General features: G+C 40.2%; 1 protein-coding gene and 1 long non-coding RNA gene across 2 annotated transcripts; both read left to right on the forward strand.

Annotated features, from left to right (window-relative positions):
• Nucleotides 1–421: 421 nt before the first annotated feature.
• On the forward strand, nucleotides 422–1861 carry LOC138886932 (uncharacterized). Its single transcript, XR_011405891.1, has 2 exons — nucleotides 422–827; nucleotides 1591–1861. It is a non-coding gene; the product is annotated as an uncharacterized lncRNA (long non-coding RNA).
• A 7640-nt stretch (nucleotides 1862–9501) lies between these two features.
• On the forward strand, nucleotides 9502–11372 carry LOC138888226 (uncharacterized). Its single transcript, XM_070170049.1, has 2 exons — nucleotides 9502–10697; nucleotides 10892–11372. Exons 1-2 carry the CDS (start codon nucleotides 9502–9504, stop codon nucleotides 11370–11372), a joined length of 1677 nt encoding a protein of 558 aa, XP_070026150.1.
• Nucleotides 11373–17204: the final 5832 nt, after the last annotated feature.

The raw sequence follows: 17204 nt of genomic DNA on the forward strand, positions 1-17204 counted from the left end.
AATCAGTATTGTAAATGCCTAATTTTTGCCTATATATATATAATATGTATGTGTGTGTGTGTGTGTTTGTTCTTATTTGTGTATGTATAGGTTTTAAGAGTTGAGTAATGGTTTGATAAATGGGGTGGGGTTTGAGCTAGTGTAATTTAATTAAAATTGTGCCGAAATTGGCACAAAATTTGAGCCCAAAGAGCCCAAACCCGGTCCAAAAGAGGGCTGCCAAGAAGAGCTTAAAACGACGTAGTTTTATCTTGAAACTACGTCGTTTTGGTTAAGTGACAAGATTCAATCTCATCCACCCATCTTGATTTAATCCAACGGTCCTAGTTTGATCTTCATACTAGGTATTTAAAGCCTAAAATCCCCAAAATATTTCCCCATTTCCCCCTTATTTCCTCTCTCTTCTTTTCCTCTCTTTCTTCTCTTTTCTCTCTCTCTTCACTCTCTCTATGCCGCCCCAGCTCCGCCCACCGCCGTCTGCCAGAAATCGCCGCCGGCGGCGGACCACCTCCAAACACCTCCAAATTCACACCACGTAATCTCCACAACTTTCTCTTTCCATATCTCCAAACCAAATCCTAAAAAAACCCTTCAAACTCCTTGAATCTTAGATCTAGGAAACTTTCCCGTCACTTTTTTGCCCAAATTCTTGAAGCTCCAACCACTACCACCCCAAAATACCTACATCAATGGATAGAGCTCCTCAAGACCTAGCTATTGATGTCAATTCTACCCAAAAAATCCGGCGACCAAAATCCGGCCTAATTTCGGCGACCTCCCGGAACACCCTCTTTGGCATACTTTTCGCCCTTTTGATGTGTAAAATGGTAAAATACTATTCTTTTTCATGGCTGATTTTTTTTATTTTTATTTTTAATTTTCAGATTTTATTTTTGTCTATTATTAATTATTTTAGCATTAGTTTTTGAAGTTTGAAATGTTAAATTTTCTGTTTTTGCACTTGTTGAAGTAGTAAAATAGTTTTGTATTGATAAAAGTGAGGTAATGAAAAATACTTAAGAGTATATGGTACTTGTTTGGTTGTTTGTTTACTGCTTCAAGACTCTTTGAGTACAACACTCAAAAGTCAAATTGTTTGGTAAGAAAATGTAGACCTTTGGACATTATTTGAATAAAGTCTATCTTTGAATAGTGGAGAGCAGATTTTGTTTGAAATACTTGACAAGATTTGAACTAGAAAGTCTTGCTTTTTGAATTTAAGAGCAGATTTTGTAGAAAAATCTGTCAAAAATATTGATTTTTAATTTTTTGAAATAGCTGGTTGTTTTGATATATAGAGGGGACTCCATCACACTTCCAGAGGGGGCATTTTTTATAATTGCTTTGTCACAAAAACAAAAAAAAACAAAAAATCAGCAGTTGAACACATGAAAAGTAAGCTGAAATGGTGAGCTTTGGGAGTGAATCTTAGAGTGCAAACTTTTAAAAAAGTATAAGTCCTCTTTAGAGTTCGTTTCTGGGTTCCCTCTCTAAATTTTCGGGTTGTTTTAACACGGATTTGCTGCTGGTTTTGCTGCTGGTTTTATGCTGCTTTAGTTGCTGAACTACTGTTTATTCTTTTGCTACCAGGTAATCCTTTAAGACTCGTAATGTACGTATTTTCAGCAATGGGAACAACTTGAACATGCTGCACCATTTAAATGTGTTTGATGTGATGAATAGTTTGACAACAAAAGAGCTTGTATGTTATTGTTATGTATCAAGCATGTGATAATGTGAATATAGTCCTTCATAATACTTGAATATTGAGTTGTAAGTTTTTGAATGTGATATGTAAGTCGTTTATGGATTTTTTTAAGCATGTTTTCAAGCTATTATATCCGAGTAACAATGCTAAGTATGTCATGAATGACTTTAGGTGTATAACACATAGCATGAGTTCGTTTTAGTTGCTGAAATTTCACTGCCAACATATGCTTCTAGGAATGTTGTGATAATATCTTTGTGAATCTGGCCATTTTGTCGGATTAGCAAAAATGATTGTTTTTGTAAAGTGGGCATTTATACAATTGTGACTATGTAGTTAATGGTCATTAACTCAAACTAAGTAAAGAGCTAAGATTGTATCAACTTTGGGCCTTATTGCATCAAAGATAAAAGTTGGCTCATTTACCTTTAAATAACAAAATTACCCATTTTCTTCTATATAGCATTGGGCCAATTGAAAGTCATTTCTTGGCTCATTTTAATAATAAATTCCAGCAGCCCAAAAGCTCCATACAAGCTGGCCCATTTTTTTTAACAAGAAGTTGGCTCATTTCTTTTAAAATAGATAAAGTTGGTCCAACATTTATTTGCATAATTTTTCCCAACTATAAAGCTCGAAAAAATAATAATAATATCAGATTTTTCTACTATTTTAATTAACTAGTTTTCCTTTAATTAATTTAAACGTTAGGCAAATAGTAGGTGCGCTTTAACTTTACGGACTCACTTGTGTAGCGTGACGCTTAACTTTTAATAAGTTAATTCATTAATTTCATGTCATATTCAATAGTTTTAATTAATTTATAAATCTTTTGTCATAATCACGGATTCACTTGCGTAGCGTGGTAGTGACATTTAATAAATTTTCTGAAAAAAAGAGGGTTAATGTTTCCTCCAACACAATTGCAACAATTCTTTCAAAAGTAAATAACGTGCTAACAATCGTCTGTCATAATTGCGAATTCGCTTGCGTAGCGCCGTTATGACTAAATACTAAATTTCGTCGATCACGCATTCACTTGCGTAGTGTGGTTATGACATCTTATTATTCAAAAATATTCTTTAATTTTTCCTAATAATCAAGAGATAAAAGAGGATAGGTAAAACATGAAAATAATATAAATCACAGTTTGTCCAAAATTAATTCAAGCCAAGTTTAAGTCAATAAAGCGACCGTGCTAGAACCACGGAACTCGGGGAATGCCTTATACCTTCTCCCCGATCAACAGAATTTCCTACCCGAACTTTGTTTTCACGGATCGATTAAAATAGAGTCAAACCTTCCTTTGACTAGGGATCCAAATAAATGGTGACTTGGAACACCGAAAAAATCAATTCTAAGTGGCGACTCTGAACAATAAAATAATCTCTATTAAAATTTTGTCACTTTAATTGGAAAAATGCTTTTGCCCATACACATATTATTATTATTTTGAGGGGTAGAAAAGGAGGTGTGACAGCTCTGGTGACTCTGCTGGGGAACTACATAAGAATTCGAGCTTGTACATGTTGACTTTTTATTTGGCTTTATTAATTTTGTAAATATTATGATTTATTTGTGCCTAATGTGCTACCTGTTCGCTTTTTATCATTTTGATATTGTTGAAGTGTACATATAAACTGTTTTCTCACGCACCCCCTCTGAGTCTTTTTGAAATTAAAAATTTGGCATTTGCTTGACATAGCCCGCATTCTTTGAGATAGCCGAGGTGTTCGTCACCTGGTGAAGGATTTTAGTCACACATATTTTAGGCGGGGAGTACCACCAGTTAAGCCGGAAAGCAATGCTACCAGTACACTGACCCTCCTCGGCTTGAGTTGTCCGCTCGAGTAAGCCAGTCTAGATACCTTCTCCAATATGATCTAAACCTAGAAGAACAAGCCTCATGTCGGATATCCCTAGTAGGTTTGCTTTATTTGCATCACGTGCATTTGACTTAGCGAAACTCGGCATAGGGGTCGGGTCCGTATAAGACAGGTATCCTCTTTGAGACCATCATGCTCACGTATGTGCTACTTGATACATCATTTGGAAGGCTTACTTCTATTGTCGACCGATTTTAAAATAAATTAGTGTAATTATTAAAAATGAAAAAATAATAATAATAATTCTCCTAGTTTAGTGCAAATAAACCTTTTTTTTTTAAATATATATATATTTTGTAGTAGTCTGGTGTGAGTTGTAAAGATTAATTTTCATTAAAAATAAAAGGGGAGAGTACCCTGTTTTACTAAACTACGCGGGTTTGATTCTCACCGGATGTGAGATACATATGCAACCTCCATCGGGTTCAGCCCACATGTTTCAAAAAAAAAAGGAGCATAAAATTTTCAAAAAAAGGCCTATTTTGGTCACCTTTTACTGTCTGGCCTTCATGTTCCAGCTGTTTTGCCAAGACAGCCTTAAAATCTTCCTGGGAAGTGCTGAAGGGCCATTTTTGTAAAAATAGTTACTTTATCCATATTTATTCATATTTTATCATTTTGCCCTTATGTCTGGCCATTTTTGTCGAAGCAACTTTAAACCTTTCCGGAAAGATTATTTTTGCAAAAAGTAGCTATTTTTATCTGGTTATACTCATATTGCAAAGGGTCATTTTTGTAAAAATAGTTTTTTTTATTTATTATTTTGTCTATTTTTATTGTTTTGTTCCTATGTTTGGCTGTTTTTTACCGAGACATCCTTTATGCCTTCTATGGAAGTATTAAAGGGTCGTTTTTGTAATAATAGCCATTTTTTCGCTTTTATCATTTCATCTTTTGTGTCCGGTAATTTCAAAATATATATTGTAATTAAAAAAAATAGATCGAGTCCTAAATTGACCAAAAAATATAATAAAATAAAATAATGAATGATCATAATTTGCATATAATTTAGGTAAGTCCTAACCCTTTTTTTATCTTATTCTTAAGATCACCATGAATTCTCCACAAAGAAGCAGTCAGAAAAGGGTAAGGGACGAGACACCTCCTATATTCTTGATCAGAGATAAGACCACGAGTAGTCTCGGTAATTGGTGGGCTAGTTTTGCTACATGGGAACGGAATTATCAAGTTCCTCACCAACCTCATGAGAATTAAACCTAACAGAGATTTAATCGAGGCTCTAGTAGGTTTTGGGACCCCGCAAACAATGTCTTCAGGTTCAAAGGTTGTGAAATGACACCCATATTGGAAAAATTAGGTGGGTTCACCGGATTGGGGAGAGACCTTCGTGGGAAAAGGCCTGCTGCTTCGAGAAAAGTTGGTGTGAACAACTTTTTAAAGAAGTTATGCCTTCGTCGAATTCCAATGGTTTGCTTAAATGAAGGTTGGGTTCCGTCGGAATATTTTTATGACAGATTTGGGGACGAGAAAAGGTTTGAGAACTTCCCGGGCACAGAATTCGTCAACCAGTTGAGTTACGATGCTTAGAGGGAGTTGAGAATCTTCGCGTTCATGATATCATTTCTAGGGATCATGGTCTTTCCGGAGCGTGGTAGGAGCATCAGAATTCGATTGGTTGTGGTACTCGTATTTGCAAAGTAGCGAGGATCATACCATTTTTCCCATTATTTTGGGAGATATTTTTTGAGCTTTTACCCGTTGTCAAGAAGGTAAAGATTACTTTGAGGGATGCAACATTCTGCTGCAGATGTGGTTCATAGAGCACCTTTATCATCATCCAATAGTAGTAAATTTCAATGATGATTGGCTGAATTACATTGGTTGTCACCCAGACAGAGCTGCGAGTTGTAATCTTCCAGAGGGGGTGAGGGCTTGGCAGACATTACTTGGCTCATTGAGTGCTGATAGAATCACTTGGAACTATTATTGGTTCCCTTCTGCTAGGGTCATGCATATGTCGATGTATCGCCCATTCTTTATACTCATGGGTTTTAGGGGTTTCCAACACTATGCGCCTTTACGCGTCATGCGCCAGTTAGGGAGAGAGCAAAGGGGCCCCCGATTGAGGACATGCGCTTGTTCATGTGGGAATTCAAGGGAGAGGAACCTCTAAGGGAGTCATATGCACAGAAGATTTGGTTTGGTAGTCGATTTTCTAATTTAGACGAGATGGTAGTTGATCGTGAACGTGGGGAGGTAAGCCTCACATACCTTGAGTGGTTTAATAACTAGGCTATCCCCGAGCAAAGGACAGAGAGATCCATACGGCACACAGTTGATTGGGAGAGAGAGATCGAGGTCAGAGTTAGAGAAACCAGAAGGGAAGTGGCGCAAGAGTTCCAATCTCGTATTGACACTTTACAAGAAGATAAGGGCATTCTGGAGACAGCCATTGACGTACAACAAGCTAATTTTGAGCGGGAAAAGGTTTAGTGGGCACGAGAGAAGAAAGCACTCAAAGCCCAAATTCTAAAGAAGAACATAGTCACAACCGCTCAGCAGCAAGAAGAGAAAGAAGCCTAGTTCAGGGTAGTCCGTGATCATGAACGCAGAGGTTTCGCTCCATTAATCCAAGGTCTGAGGGATCGGATAGGGGGAGTTGAGTCAAGCAAAGAGAGCCAAATCGCGGAGTTTGAAATAGAAAGACACCACTACCAAAAGGTGATCAATCAATTAGAAGCAGAGTTGCTAAAAGTTCGGCGCCAGAAAGATATGGCCTTGGACCGTGAGCGTGATGCGCTGGATCTAACTAAGATCCGTGGTCGGTAGAATCAAGAGCTGCACGTGGCTCAGGAATACATTAAGGGAAAGATCCTCGAGGTAGCCACATATACCTCAAGAGCATGCAGGAGTTGCCAAGGCATGACGCCCGAGCGGTTTGCAGAAGTATCATTGAACGTTGTTAATGCTGGTGGACTCTACTGCAGAGATCCAAGTCTTCTTTTAGTTATCAGTCCTTTTCATTATGCTTTTGTTGTTTCTAAGTCTATAAGAGTCTTTTGGTGTTGTTTTGACTTTTATTCTAAAAAGACTATTTGAGTCCGGTTTGGTCTCGTTTATCTTTATGTAACTCTTGATTTTTGAGTCTTGTATCAAAATATTATATCGAAAATCAATGAAAAGATTTTTGATGTTTGTTTTGTAAAAAAAAATCAAGTATCTTGCATATCTGAACTACGTAATGATCTGATTCATGCGGTGACATGATACATAGGAAACCCACAAAAGGCTCGATCAAGTATTCATTTTAAAATGGCTCTAAAGTAAGAGATCAAATAAGGCGAGTGAAAAAAATAAAAAAAAAAAGAAAAAAAAAGAAGGAAATAACAGTGTCAATAAGAAACAAGCTGATAGACCGGAATGAAACATTGAAGCCTTCCAAAAGCATTTTAGAAATGGTGGCGATGTTAGGAGCATGACATATTACGTGTAATTCATATCTATAAAATGCCTAACCCTAACACGTTTGTTGTCTCTTAAACCAGTAAGTTTAAGGTGGTTGGTTTGTGGTAAATCTGGCAGCACATCATTACTTCACAAGATCTAAGGGACCAGTAGTAATGGATAACAGTGATGAAATCGAGTTGGTCAGTGACAATCCGCAGGGTCAGTCAGTTGAGCAAGAGTCTGAGGAGATAAGAAAATTAAGACAACAACTGTCAGATGTATATCAAGCTTGGGTTTCTGGTCGACCTCTATCGCAGGGTCCCTCAGAGGGAACTTACACCATACCCCAAGCTACTCAGCCACCACTCCATGCAACGAGCGACCTCATTCTACCACCAGGGTATGTGCTGAACTATAGCCTTCATGCTGCCCCCAGTACCTCTAATATGCGACCTCCAGTCGCACCGGTCAGAAACACCCCTCTTGTCATGTCTGGCTTACCGGTATATACAATCCCGCCACCACCTCCTGTGACGAGGCCAAATAATGAGCCACCATATCATGCTTATGATGGATAATACTATTCTCCGAATATGGCTTTTAGGGTCTCGACTCCATACAATCAGACTCCTCGATACGAATCACCAGTCGAAAATGAAATGTCTGCCACGACGATTGAGCCAGATGAGACGGCCAGGAAAATGAAAAGTCTTGAACAGAATATAAAGAACATACAGGGACTAGGTGGTCACAAAAGTGTTTCATTCAGTGATCTATGCATGTTCCCTCATATCCATTTGCCACGAGGGTTCAAAACCCCAAAATTTGAGAAATATGATGGACACGGCGACCCTATCACCCACTTGAAAAGATACTACAACCAGCTGAGGGGTGCAGAAGGAAAGGAAGAGGTGTTGATGGCTTACTTTGGGGAAAGCCTTGTGGGGGTAGCTTCTGAATGGTTCATTGACCAAGACATCTCTCACTGGCATGTTTGGGATGACATGGCCCAGGCCTTCATCAAGCAATTCTAATACAACATTGATATTGCACCAAACCGCAATTCCCTATCCAATATGAGGAAAAAGCCTACGAAAAGCTTTAGGGAGTACGCCATCAAGTGGAGGGAGCAAGCGGCCAGAGTTAAGCCGCCCATGGATAATCATGAGTTGATCACTGTCTTTTTGGAGGCTCAAGAGCCTGATTATTTCCAAAACATGATGTCTGCAATGGGTAGGCCTTTTGCTGAAGCAATCAAGATAGGGGAAATGGTCGAAATGGCCTAAAGACTGGCAGAATTATAAGTCAGGTTGCTCTCAAAGCCACCACCCAAGTGATCCAAAATGGGTCGGGAAGTTTTGCAAATAGGAAAAAGAGAGATGAAGGTTCTATGATGACCTCGGGATCTAGGGAAGTTCAAAGAGGGGCATCACACCCTTATGTGCAAGTTTAGCAGGGGCGATCCAGCTACCCTCAACATTACTATCCCCCACCAATTCCTCAATATTGTGTGGGCCCACCACAACATACAGTGTTCAATGCTTAATCATTTGCTCGCCTCCCAATCAGCAGGTATGGACACCAGCTCCAAGGGGCCCCCGACCTCAGCAACAAAATTTTCAGGCACCCTACAATGCTCATCCCAGGCAGGATTATGGTCGAGAGCAGAGGCCGGCAGAAACATTCACTCCATTAGCTGAATCATACTCTAGTTTATTCCAGAAGCTGAAGCAAATGGGCGTGATTGGACCCATTGCTCCCCACCACATGCATCCGAATTCACATGGATTTCAAGCAAATGCTAGATGTGAATATCATTCAGGTGCCCCGTGGCATAGCACCGATGACTATTGGACTCTGAAAGGAGCCATAGAAAGACTCATTTCTGAAAAATTAATTGTAGTAACGAATGGCGAGGACCCTCCTAATGTGACAAATAACCCATTGCCGGAACACAACGATGTTCATTTCGTGGGAATGATTGGCTGAGGTCAGGAATACAAGCCGGTCGACCAAACAGAAATAACAGTGGGATCAATTCAAGAAGGAACAAGTCTGGAAGTAAGACCAAGCTGAGATGTGCCGTTGATTGTGAAAGGCGCTCCGAACTCAGAAAAGGTAACTTTATTTGTGCCCAAGGTCTCGAGGTTAGAGGTTCGCTCCAATGTTCCAAGCCCAAGGTTGTATGTCCTTAGAGGCCACCCCGTCACAAGGCAGAATCGGGGCGGTACGAATGGCATAACAGAGCCGATCATAATCAAACCTGTCGTGCAACCCCATGTTACAAACACAAAAACTGTTCCTTGGAACTACAACAAAACTGTGATGACCTACAAAGGCAAGGAAATCATAGAGGAAGTGGGGGAAACTGGAGGTTTGACTCGATCGGGGAGGTGTTATTCTCCAGAAGAGTTGATGAAGGCCAAGCAAATCAGATGAGGCCAATTGCCAATAAAGAAGCCAGTCACTGAAGCAGAGGCAGAAAAGTTTTTGAAGAAAATGAAAGCTCAGGATTACTCAATCATTGACCAGCTAAGAAAGACTTCTGCCCAAATCTCTCTACTGTCTCTGCTCATACATTCCAAAGAGCATGCCCGTGTACTAATCAAGGTCCTGAACGAGGCACATATCTCAAAGGAGATCCCAGTGAATCAGTTAGAGAAGATGGCCAATAGATTTTTTGAGGTAAACAGAATCTCATTTACCGATGATGAACTTCTCGAGGAAGGAGCCGGGCACAATAGGGCTTTGAAATTGATGGTCAAATGTGAGGGGCATTATGTAAAGAGAGTCATGATTGATGGAGGCTCAAGTGTAGATGTATTCCCTCTCTCTACTTTGCAAAGCATGAAGATCAATACAGACAGAATCCGACCCAGCAATGTTTGCATCCGGGCTTTCGATGGCTCAGCGAGAGATACCATGGGGGAAATCAACCTCACCATGACGATTGGGCCGGTGGACTTTGAGATTGTTTTCCAAGTAGTGGACATGGTCACTTCTTATAACTTTCTCCTTGGAAGGCCATGGATCCATACAGCCCGACCTGTGTCATCCACTTTGCACCAGATGCTCAAATTCGAACATGATGGGCAAGAAATTATTGTTCACAGAGAAGACAAGTCTTCCATTTATAAAGACCCATTAATCCCCTGTATTGAGGCCAAGGAAGGGTCTGAGTCCATTGTCTATCAGGATTTTGAAGTGGTTGTTGTGGACCATGTCAAGGAAGGAAAGCCCATTCTACATCCTCGTCTTTCCGCCACATCTGTAATGGTGGCTACGGTTATGATGAGAAAAGGTTATGAGCCAGGAAAAGGTTTTGGGGCATCATTGCAAGGAATTTCAGAGCCTATTACTCCGTTAGGCAACCAGGGTACTTTTGGCTTAGGCTTCAGGCCAACACAAGCCGACAAAAACAAATCCAAACACCGCAAAAAGAGTGGATGGGTCTTGCAACAGCCTATCCCTCATATTTTCTACGCTTTTGTCAAGCCACAACTCCGAGAGGGTCAAAACTCATCGGCGCATGCAAACATTGATGAAATTTGCCATGGCCTCAGCGAGATGTTTTCTGAAGTGAATATGATCCAGGCTGGTAAAGGCAATAGTCGTGCCGATGTGCAACTAATTGACCCAGACACCATGCTCACCAACTGGGAAGCAACTCCTTTCCCCACAAGGAAGGAGTCTTGGTAGACTGCTTTTGCAGATTCTTTTTTGTATTTTGGGTTACTTTCAGTGTTGTAATCCAAATATCTCAGGATGATTGTTTTGTTTTGATGTTAACCCTTCTATCCTTTCGAATTCAATAAAATGCAGTTCAGTTTCCTATTAAGTTTCCTATCTTTTCCTTTTCCTAATTCCTGTCATTTTATTTTCATTTCAGTTTTGTTAATGCCGGCTTTAATAACATGACATGCATGCAGAATTCATGCCTAGATCTTGAAAAGCTATCTAATATCGAAATAATGCATCAAGAGGTTGAATATGAGGAAGATGAGATTGTTGAGGAAATAAAAAGAGAGTTGGAACAATTTGAAAACAAGCCTAAGCCAAACCTCAATGAAACTGAGACGATTAATATCGGAAGTCCTGAAGAAGTTAGAGAAACGAAGATAAGCATTCACACTGAACAAAAAACCAGAGATATCTTGATTCAACTTTTATTTGAATACAGAGATGTGTTTTCTTGGTCTTACGATGATATGCTGGATTTAAGTGCTGATCTGGTGGTTCATAAGCTTCCTACATATCTTGGTTTTCCACCAATCCAACAAAAGCAACAAAAATTTAAAACAGACATGAGCGATAAAATCAAAGAAGAAATAATGAAGCAACTAAGCGCCAATGTGGTCAAAGCTGTCTGATACACCACCTGGGTGGCAAATGTTGTGCCCGTGCTAAAGAAGGATGGAAAAACCAGAGTTTGTGTCAACTATAGGGACCTGAACAAAGCAAGTCCAAACGATAATTTTCCTTTGCCAAACATCCACATTCTTGTAGATAATTGCGCAAAGCATGAGATCCAATCATTTGTGGATTGCTATGCTCGGTACCACCAAATTCTAATGGATGAGGATGATGCAGAATAGACAGCTTTCACCACGCCATGGGGTACTTATTGTTACATGGTCATGCCATTCGGTTTAAAGAATGTAGGGGCAACTTACATGAGGGCCATGACCACCATTTTTCACGACATGATGCACAAAGAGATTGAAGTATATGTCGACGATGTCATCATAAAATCAAAGACACAAGCTGATCACATGTGTGATTTGAAAAAGTTCTTCGAACAGCTTCGTAGGTATGACCTTAAGCTTAATCCAGCTAAGTGTGCATTTGGGGTCCCATCTAGGAAACTCCTCGGTTTTATAGTCAGCCGGAGAGGCATCGAATTGGATCCATCTAAGATAAAGTCCATTCGAGATCTGCCACCCCCGAAGAACAAAAAAGAGGTCATGATTTTGCTCGGGAGGTTGAACTACATCAGTAGGTTCATTGCTCACCTCATAACCACGTGCGAGCCCATCTTTAAGTTGCTGAAAAAGGATGTCGTTGTCAGATGGACAGACGATTGCCAAAAGGCTTTTGACAGGATCAAAGATTATTTGTCAAAACCCCCTGTACTGGTCCCACCTGAACCTGGTAGGCCTTTGTTTTTATATCTATCAGTGATGGATAATTCCTTTGGATGCGTTCTGGGGAAACATGACGCAACAGGCAGAAAGGAACCGGCAATATATTATTTGAGCAAGAAGTTCACCGATTATGAGGTTAAGTACACCCTTTTAGAAAGGACATATTGTGCCTTGACTTGGGTCGCTCAAAAGTTGAGACATTATTTTTTGGCCTACACTACTTACCTCATATCCAGAATGGATCCCTTGAAGTACATCTTCCAAAAGCCAATGCCCACTGGCTGGCTCGCAAAATGGCAAATCCTGCTCACAGAGTTTGACATCGTCTATGTCACTCACACCGCGATGAAAGCACAGGCTTTGGCAGATCATTTGGCAGAGAATCCAGTTGATAATGAGTACATGCCACTTAGAACATACATCTCGGACGAAGAGCTCAACTCGATAGAGGAAGAAACCACTGGCGAATTTCCCCATTAGAACATAGATGCTACAGAAGCAGAGCAGATCATGAGTGAAGTGCATTCAGGGGTATGCGGACCTCACATGAATGGATATGTTTTGGCGAAGAAGATTCTACGGGCAGGGTATTACTGGCTTACCATGGAGCGAGATTGCTTCAGATTTGTTTGCAAATGTCACCAGTTCTAGATTCACGGTGACCTGATTCACTCGCCTCCTTCGGAGTTGCATCCCATGTCCTCTCTTTAGCCTTTCGTTGCTTGGGGAATGGATGTTATTGGGCCGATCGAGCCAAAGGCTTCAAATGGGCATAGATTCATTTTGGTTGCAATTGATTACTTCACCAAGTGGGTGGAAGTCATCACTTTCAAAGCAGTCACCAAGAAAGCAGTGGTAGACTTTGTTCACTCGAACATCATTTGTCGTTTTGGTATCCCAAAGACCATTACCACTGACTATGCATCCAATCTAAATAGTCATTTGATGAAGGAGGTATGCGAACAATTTAAAATCATGCATCGCTATTCTACACCTTACCGGCCAAAAGCCAATGGAGCAGTTGAAGCGGAAAACAAGAACATAAAGAAGATTCTTAGAAAGATGATCCAAGGTTCCATGCAATGGATGAAAAGTTGCCTTTTGCTCTTTTGGGATACCGTACGACTGTTCGCATATCTGTTGGCGCAACTCTGTATCTGCTTGTATACGAAACTGAAGCTGTAATACCTACTGAAGTTGAAATTCCCTCTCTCCGAATTATTGTGGAATCAGAGATTGAAGACACTGAGTAGGTCAAGACCCGATTAGAACAACTGATGTTGATTGATGAATAACGGCTAGCAGCAGTGTGTTTCGGCCAGTTATACCAACAAAGAATGGCACACGCTTACAATAAGAAAGTGTGCCCAAGGCAGTTTGAGGTAGGCCAGATGATTTTGAAACGCATCCTTCCGCACCAGGTAGAAGATAAAGGAAAGTTCGCCCCGAACTGGCAAGGACCCTACATCATCAAGAAAGTGTTACCAAAAGGGGCCTTGCACTTGGTAGATGAAGAAGGACGGGTACCAGACATGACTATTAACGCAGATGCAGTCAAAAGATATTATGTCTGATATATACCCATTGTAGAATTTTCACGCATTGATTTTCTCAGATTGAAGTGGCGAAGGCTATCATTTGCTCGCTATTCCAAATAGGTGTCACCCTTTTTGTTAATCCTTTTGAGCTATATTTGTCTTCCTTGTTTCTCACTTCTTGGAACTTGTGTACTTGTAAAAATACAAATATCTGAGTCATTGAACTACTCCCGACCTAATTCTGAAAGGATACGTAGGTAGCCTTACCCTTGGTTCGGTCCCATTAGAACAAAAAATCAATATTCCCAATACTCCAAAAACTGGGGCAGAAGTTTGTTTTATTTCACGGTTTTTTCTGTAAAAATGATTCCAAAAGTTGTAATTTAGTTCAAGGTTCATTTAGCCTTTTTATCTTTCAAGAACTTTTGATAGATATTTTTTAAGAATGATTGAAGTCCTCATGACAAAGGCATTAGATAACCTCCCTCATACAGTATTTTAGTCAAAAAAAAAAAGAAATAAGAGAGTCTTATCAGTGAAAACCCGTACGGGCACTATAAGGCGATAGTGAGCAGAGAAATGAGAGAGTCTTATTGGTGAAAACCCAGATGGGCACTATAAGGTGACAGTTAGTAGAGAAATGAGAGAGGTTAGTTAGCGAAAACCTGCAATGGGCGCTACTAGCCGAATAAGGGTCTTTGATTCTCCGGCATGAGCACAACCAAGACAAGTTCAAGATGAATATTTGCGGCGGATTTTGAGAATTATACAGCTCAGACAGATCAGGCATCCAGTCCAAAATGCATGTCATGATTCATTAAAGTCGGCACATACCTCTAGATAAGTCTCCCTATTCCTTTTCCCGAAAGGGACACCTTTCGTTTAAGCACAGTTCTTTTTCGCTTCCAATTATTATTCTGTTTTTACCCATAATTTTTCTTTGAGTCCCATTCGGTCTAATCCTGCATCAAAATCGATGCAAAGAAAGGGCTGCAAAACTGGCTACAGCTTCCCCGTAATGTCGAGCACAATTTGGGGCATATATGACATTGACGAAGGCACGAATCCATCTCTTATCTCATTCGATAAGACAAACAAAGTGTCTAAAAAAAGAGCTGAAAAGGTCGCCTAAGCAAGACCTGCACTACAGACAGGGTAAGACAATTGAGTTTGATTTTAGAGAAAAATGCATTGCCTTAGAGACAAGGGTAGCGGTACCATGGACATCTGGGTATGAAACAGTTGGGGGCAATATTGTGAAGCCAAGGTCTCGAGAAAATGATACAGAGCGGCATAAAATCTCGGTACCACGCTGACAGAATCGGTTTTTCGACACTAGTGGTCGTGAATCAAGCTACTCAGGGAATCAAGGCTACAAACCAACCACCACTTTAAAAACTCACAAGTTTTTCTTTGTTTAAAGCAGGAACAAAGGAGTGCAGAATGTCGGTACTAAGTGAACGAATGTCACCAAACGTAAGATCCTTAAAATCTCCATTTTTCTTTTATTTTCAGCATGCATCACTATTGTTCACACCTCCTATTTCTGAAGCTTAACTCAGGTAGAACCATTTCGCCTAGGGGGATCCAGCTCATAGTTTTCGGGTAGAAGTACTCTTCACTCAGGGTGTTTTCTGAAGCATAACTCAGGTAGAACCGTTTCGCCTAGGGGGATCCAGCTCATAGTTTCCGGGTAGAAGTACTCTTCACTCAGGGTGTTTTACGTAGCTTAACCCAGGTAGAACCATTTCTCCTGTGGGGATTCAGCTAATAGTTTCCGGGTAGAAGTACTCTTCGCTCAGGGTTTTTTCTGAAGCTTAACTCAGGTAGAACCGTTTTGCCTAGGGGATCCAGCTCATAGTTTTCGGGTAGAAGTACTCTTCACTCAGGGTGTTTTACGTAGCTTAACCCAGGTAGAACCATTTCTCCTATGGGGATTCAGCTCATAGTTTCCGGGTAGAAGTACTCTTCGCTCAGGGTGTTTTATGTAGCTTAACCCAGGTAGAACCGTTTCGCCTAAGGGGATCTAGTTCGTAGTTCCGGGTAGAAGTAATCTTCGCTCAGGTTGTTTAAATACAGTTTAACTCAGACCGAACCGTTTTGCCTAGAGGGATTCAACACTTTATCGATAATACATGGTGCTAACACCCGATTCTATTTCCTTCCAGTAAGAGAGGGTACCAGCCTATGATTACATTTCCTTTCAGTTGCACAAGGTACCGATCCCTGGTTAAACTATCCTTCGTTACCAAATTTTATCTCTTTCAGCTAGTTTATACTACTATTTCTATCTGCCTTTTCAATAAATTAGATAATTTACAGATTTCTCTAATAACTCACAGAATTTTCCTAGTGCCAGACTGGGAATTTTGTTTGTCTTTGATGGCTTTGCAGGCTCTGCCGTATAGCACAAGTGACGATTAAAGCTTGCAGTTTCAGTTTCTCATCAGAAGAAAGAAATCCTTCGATCACAAGATAGTCGGAGTTTAGCTTTGATAATGTGTCAGCATCCCAGCTTCTCAAGATTCATCTTCTCAAATTCTGATCCAGAAAGCAAGCCATCGAGATTGAGTCATAATCTTTTTTTCAAAAAAATTAAGATCCAATCTAAGGTTAACACAAGCGAGCAGGTCAAGAATCAAGATTTGACTCTAGAAAACACGTGGATAGGAATTTTTGTACTCTTAGTTTGCAAACAAATGTAGTGCTCTTCTCTTTTTCTTTTGATTTAAGAAGTAGTAACGGTAAGAGTAACAGCAACAGCAGCAGCAACAACAACAGTCTTAACTCCAGTGTTTGGTAGTCCCACCTATCAAATTTTCCCAGAACTACACTGACCTGATTCCTTTATAGCCAAGGATATGTAGGCAACCTCAGAAGCAAGGTTCGGTCACCACCTTTTTCAAAATGCTTCCACTAGAGTGAATGTGAGCAAAAAATTATCCATGGCAATTATTTGTCTTTGCACGAAAACTCTTCATGTTCTCGAGCAAAGAGGGACAGCTCTAAATGCCTAATTTTCGCCTATATATATATATATATATATATATATGTAATATGTATGTGTGTGTGTGTGTGTTTGTTTGTTCTTATTTGTGTATGTATAGGTTTTAAGAGTTGAGTAATGGTTTGATAAATGGGGTGGGGTTTGGGCTAGTGTAATTTAATTAAAATTGTGCCGAAATTGGCCCAAAATTTGAGCCCAAAGAGCCCAAACCCGGTCCAAAAGGGGGCTGCCAAGAAGAGCTTAAAACGACATAGTTTTGTCTTGAAACTACGTCGTTTTGGTTAAGTGACAAGATTCAATCTCATCCACCCATCTTGATTTAATCCAACGGTCCTAGTTTGATCTTCATCCTAGGTATTTAAAGCCTAAAATCCCCAAAATATTTCCTCATTTCCCCCTTCTTTCCTCTCTCTTCTTTCCCTCTCCTTCTTCTTTCTTCTCTCTCTCTTCACTCTCTCTACGCCGTCCTAGCTCCGCCTGCCAGAAATCGCCGTCGTCGGCGGACCACCTCCA

This window comes from Nicotiana sylvestris, chromosome 3 (assembly GCF_000393655.2).
Source record: "Nicotiana sylvestris chromosome 3, ASM39365v2, whole genome shotgun sequence".
Lineage (NCBI taxonomy): Eukaryota > Viridiplantae > Streptophyta > Magnoliopsida > Solanales > Solanaceae > Nicotiana > Nicotiana sylvestris.

Coding starts and splice junctions, on each gene's coding strand:
- LOC138888226 (XM_070170049.1), top strand. CDS start 9,502: ATGAAAGCTCAGGATTACTCAATCATTGACCAGCTAAGAAAGACTTCT. Junction 10,698..10,891: donor CCCACAAGGAAGGAGTCTTG/GTAGACTGCTTT, acceptor TTTTCATTTCAG/TTTTGTTAATGCCGGCTTTA.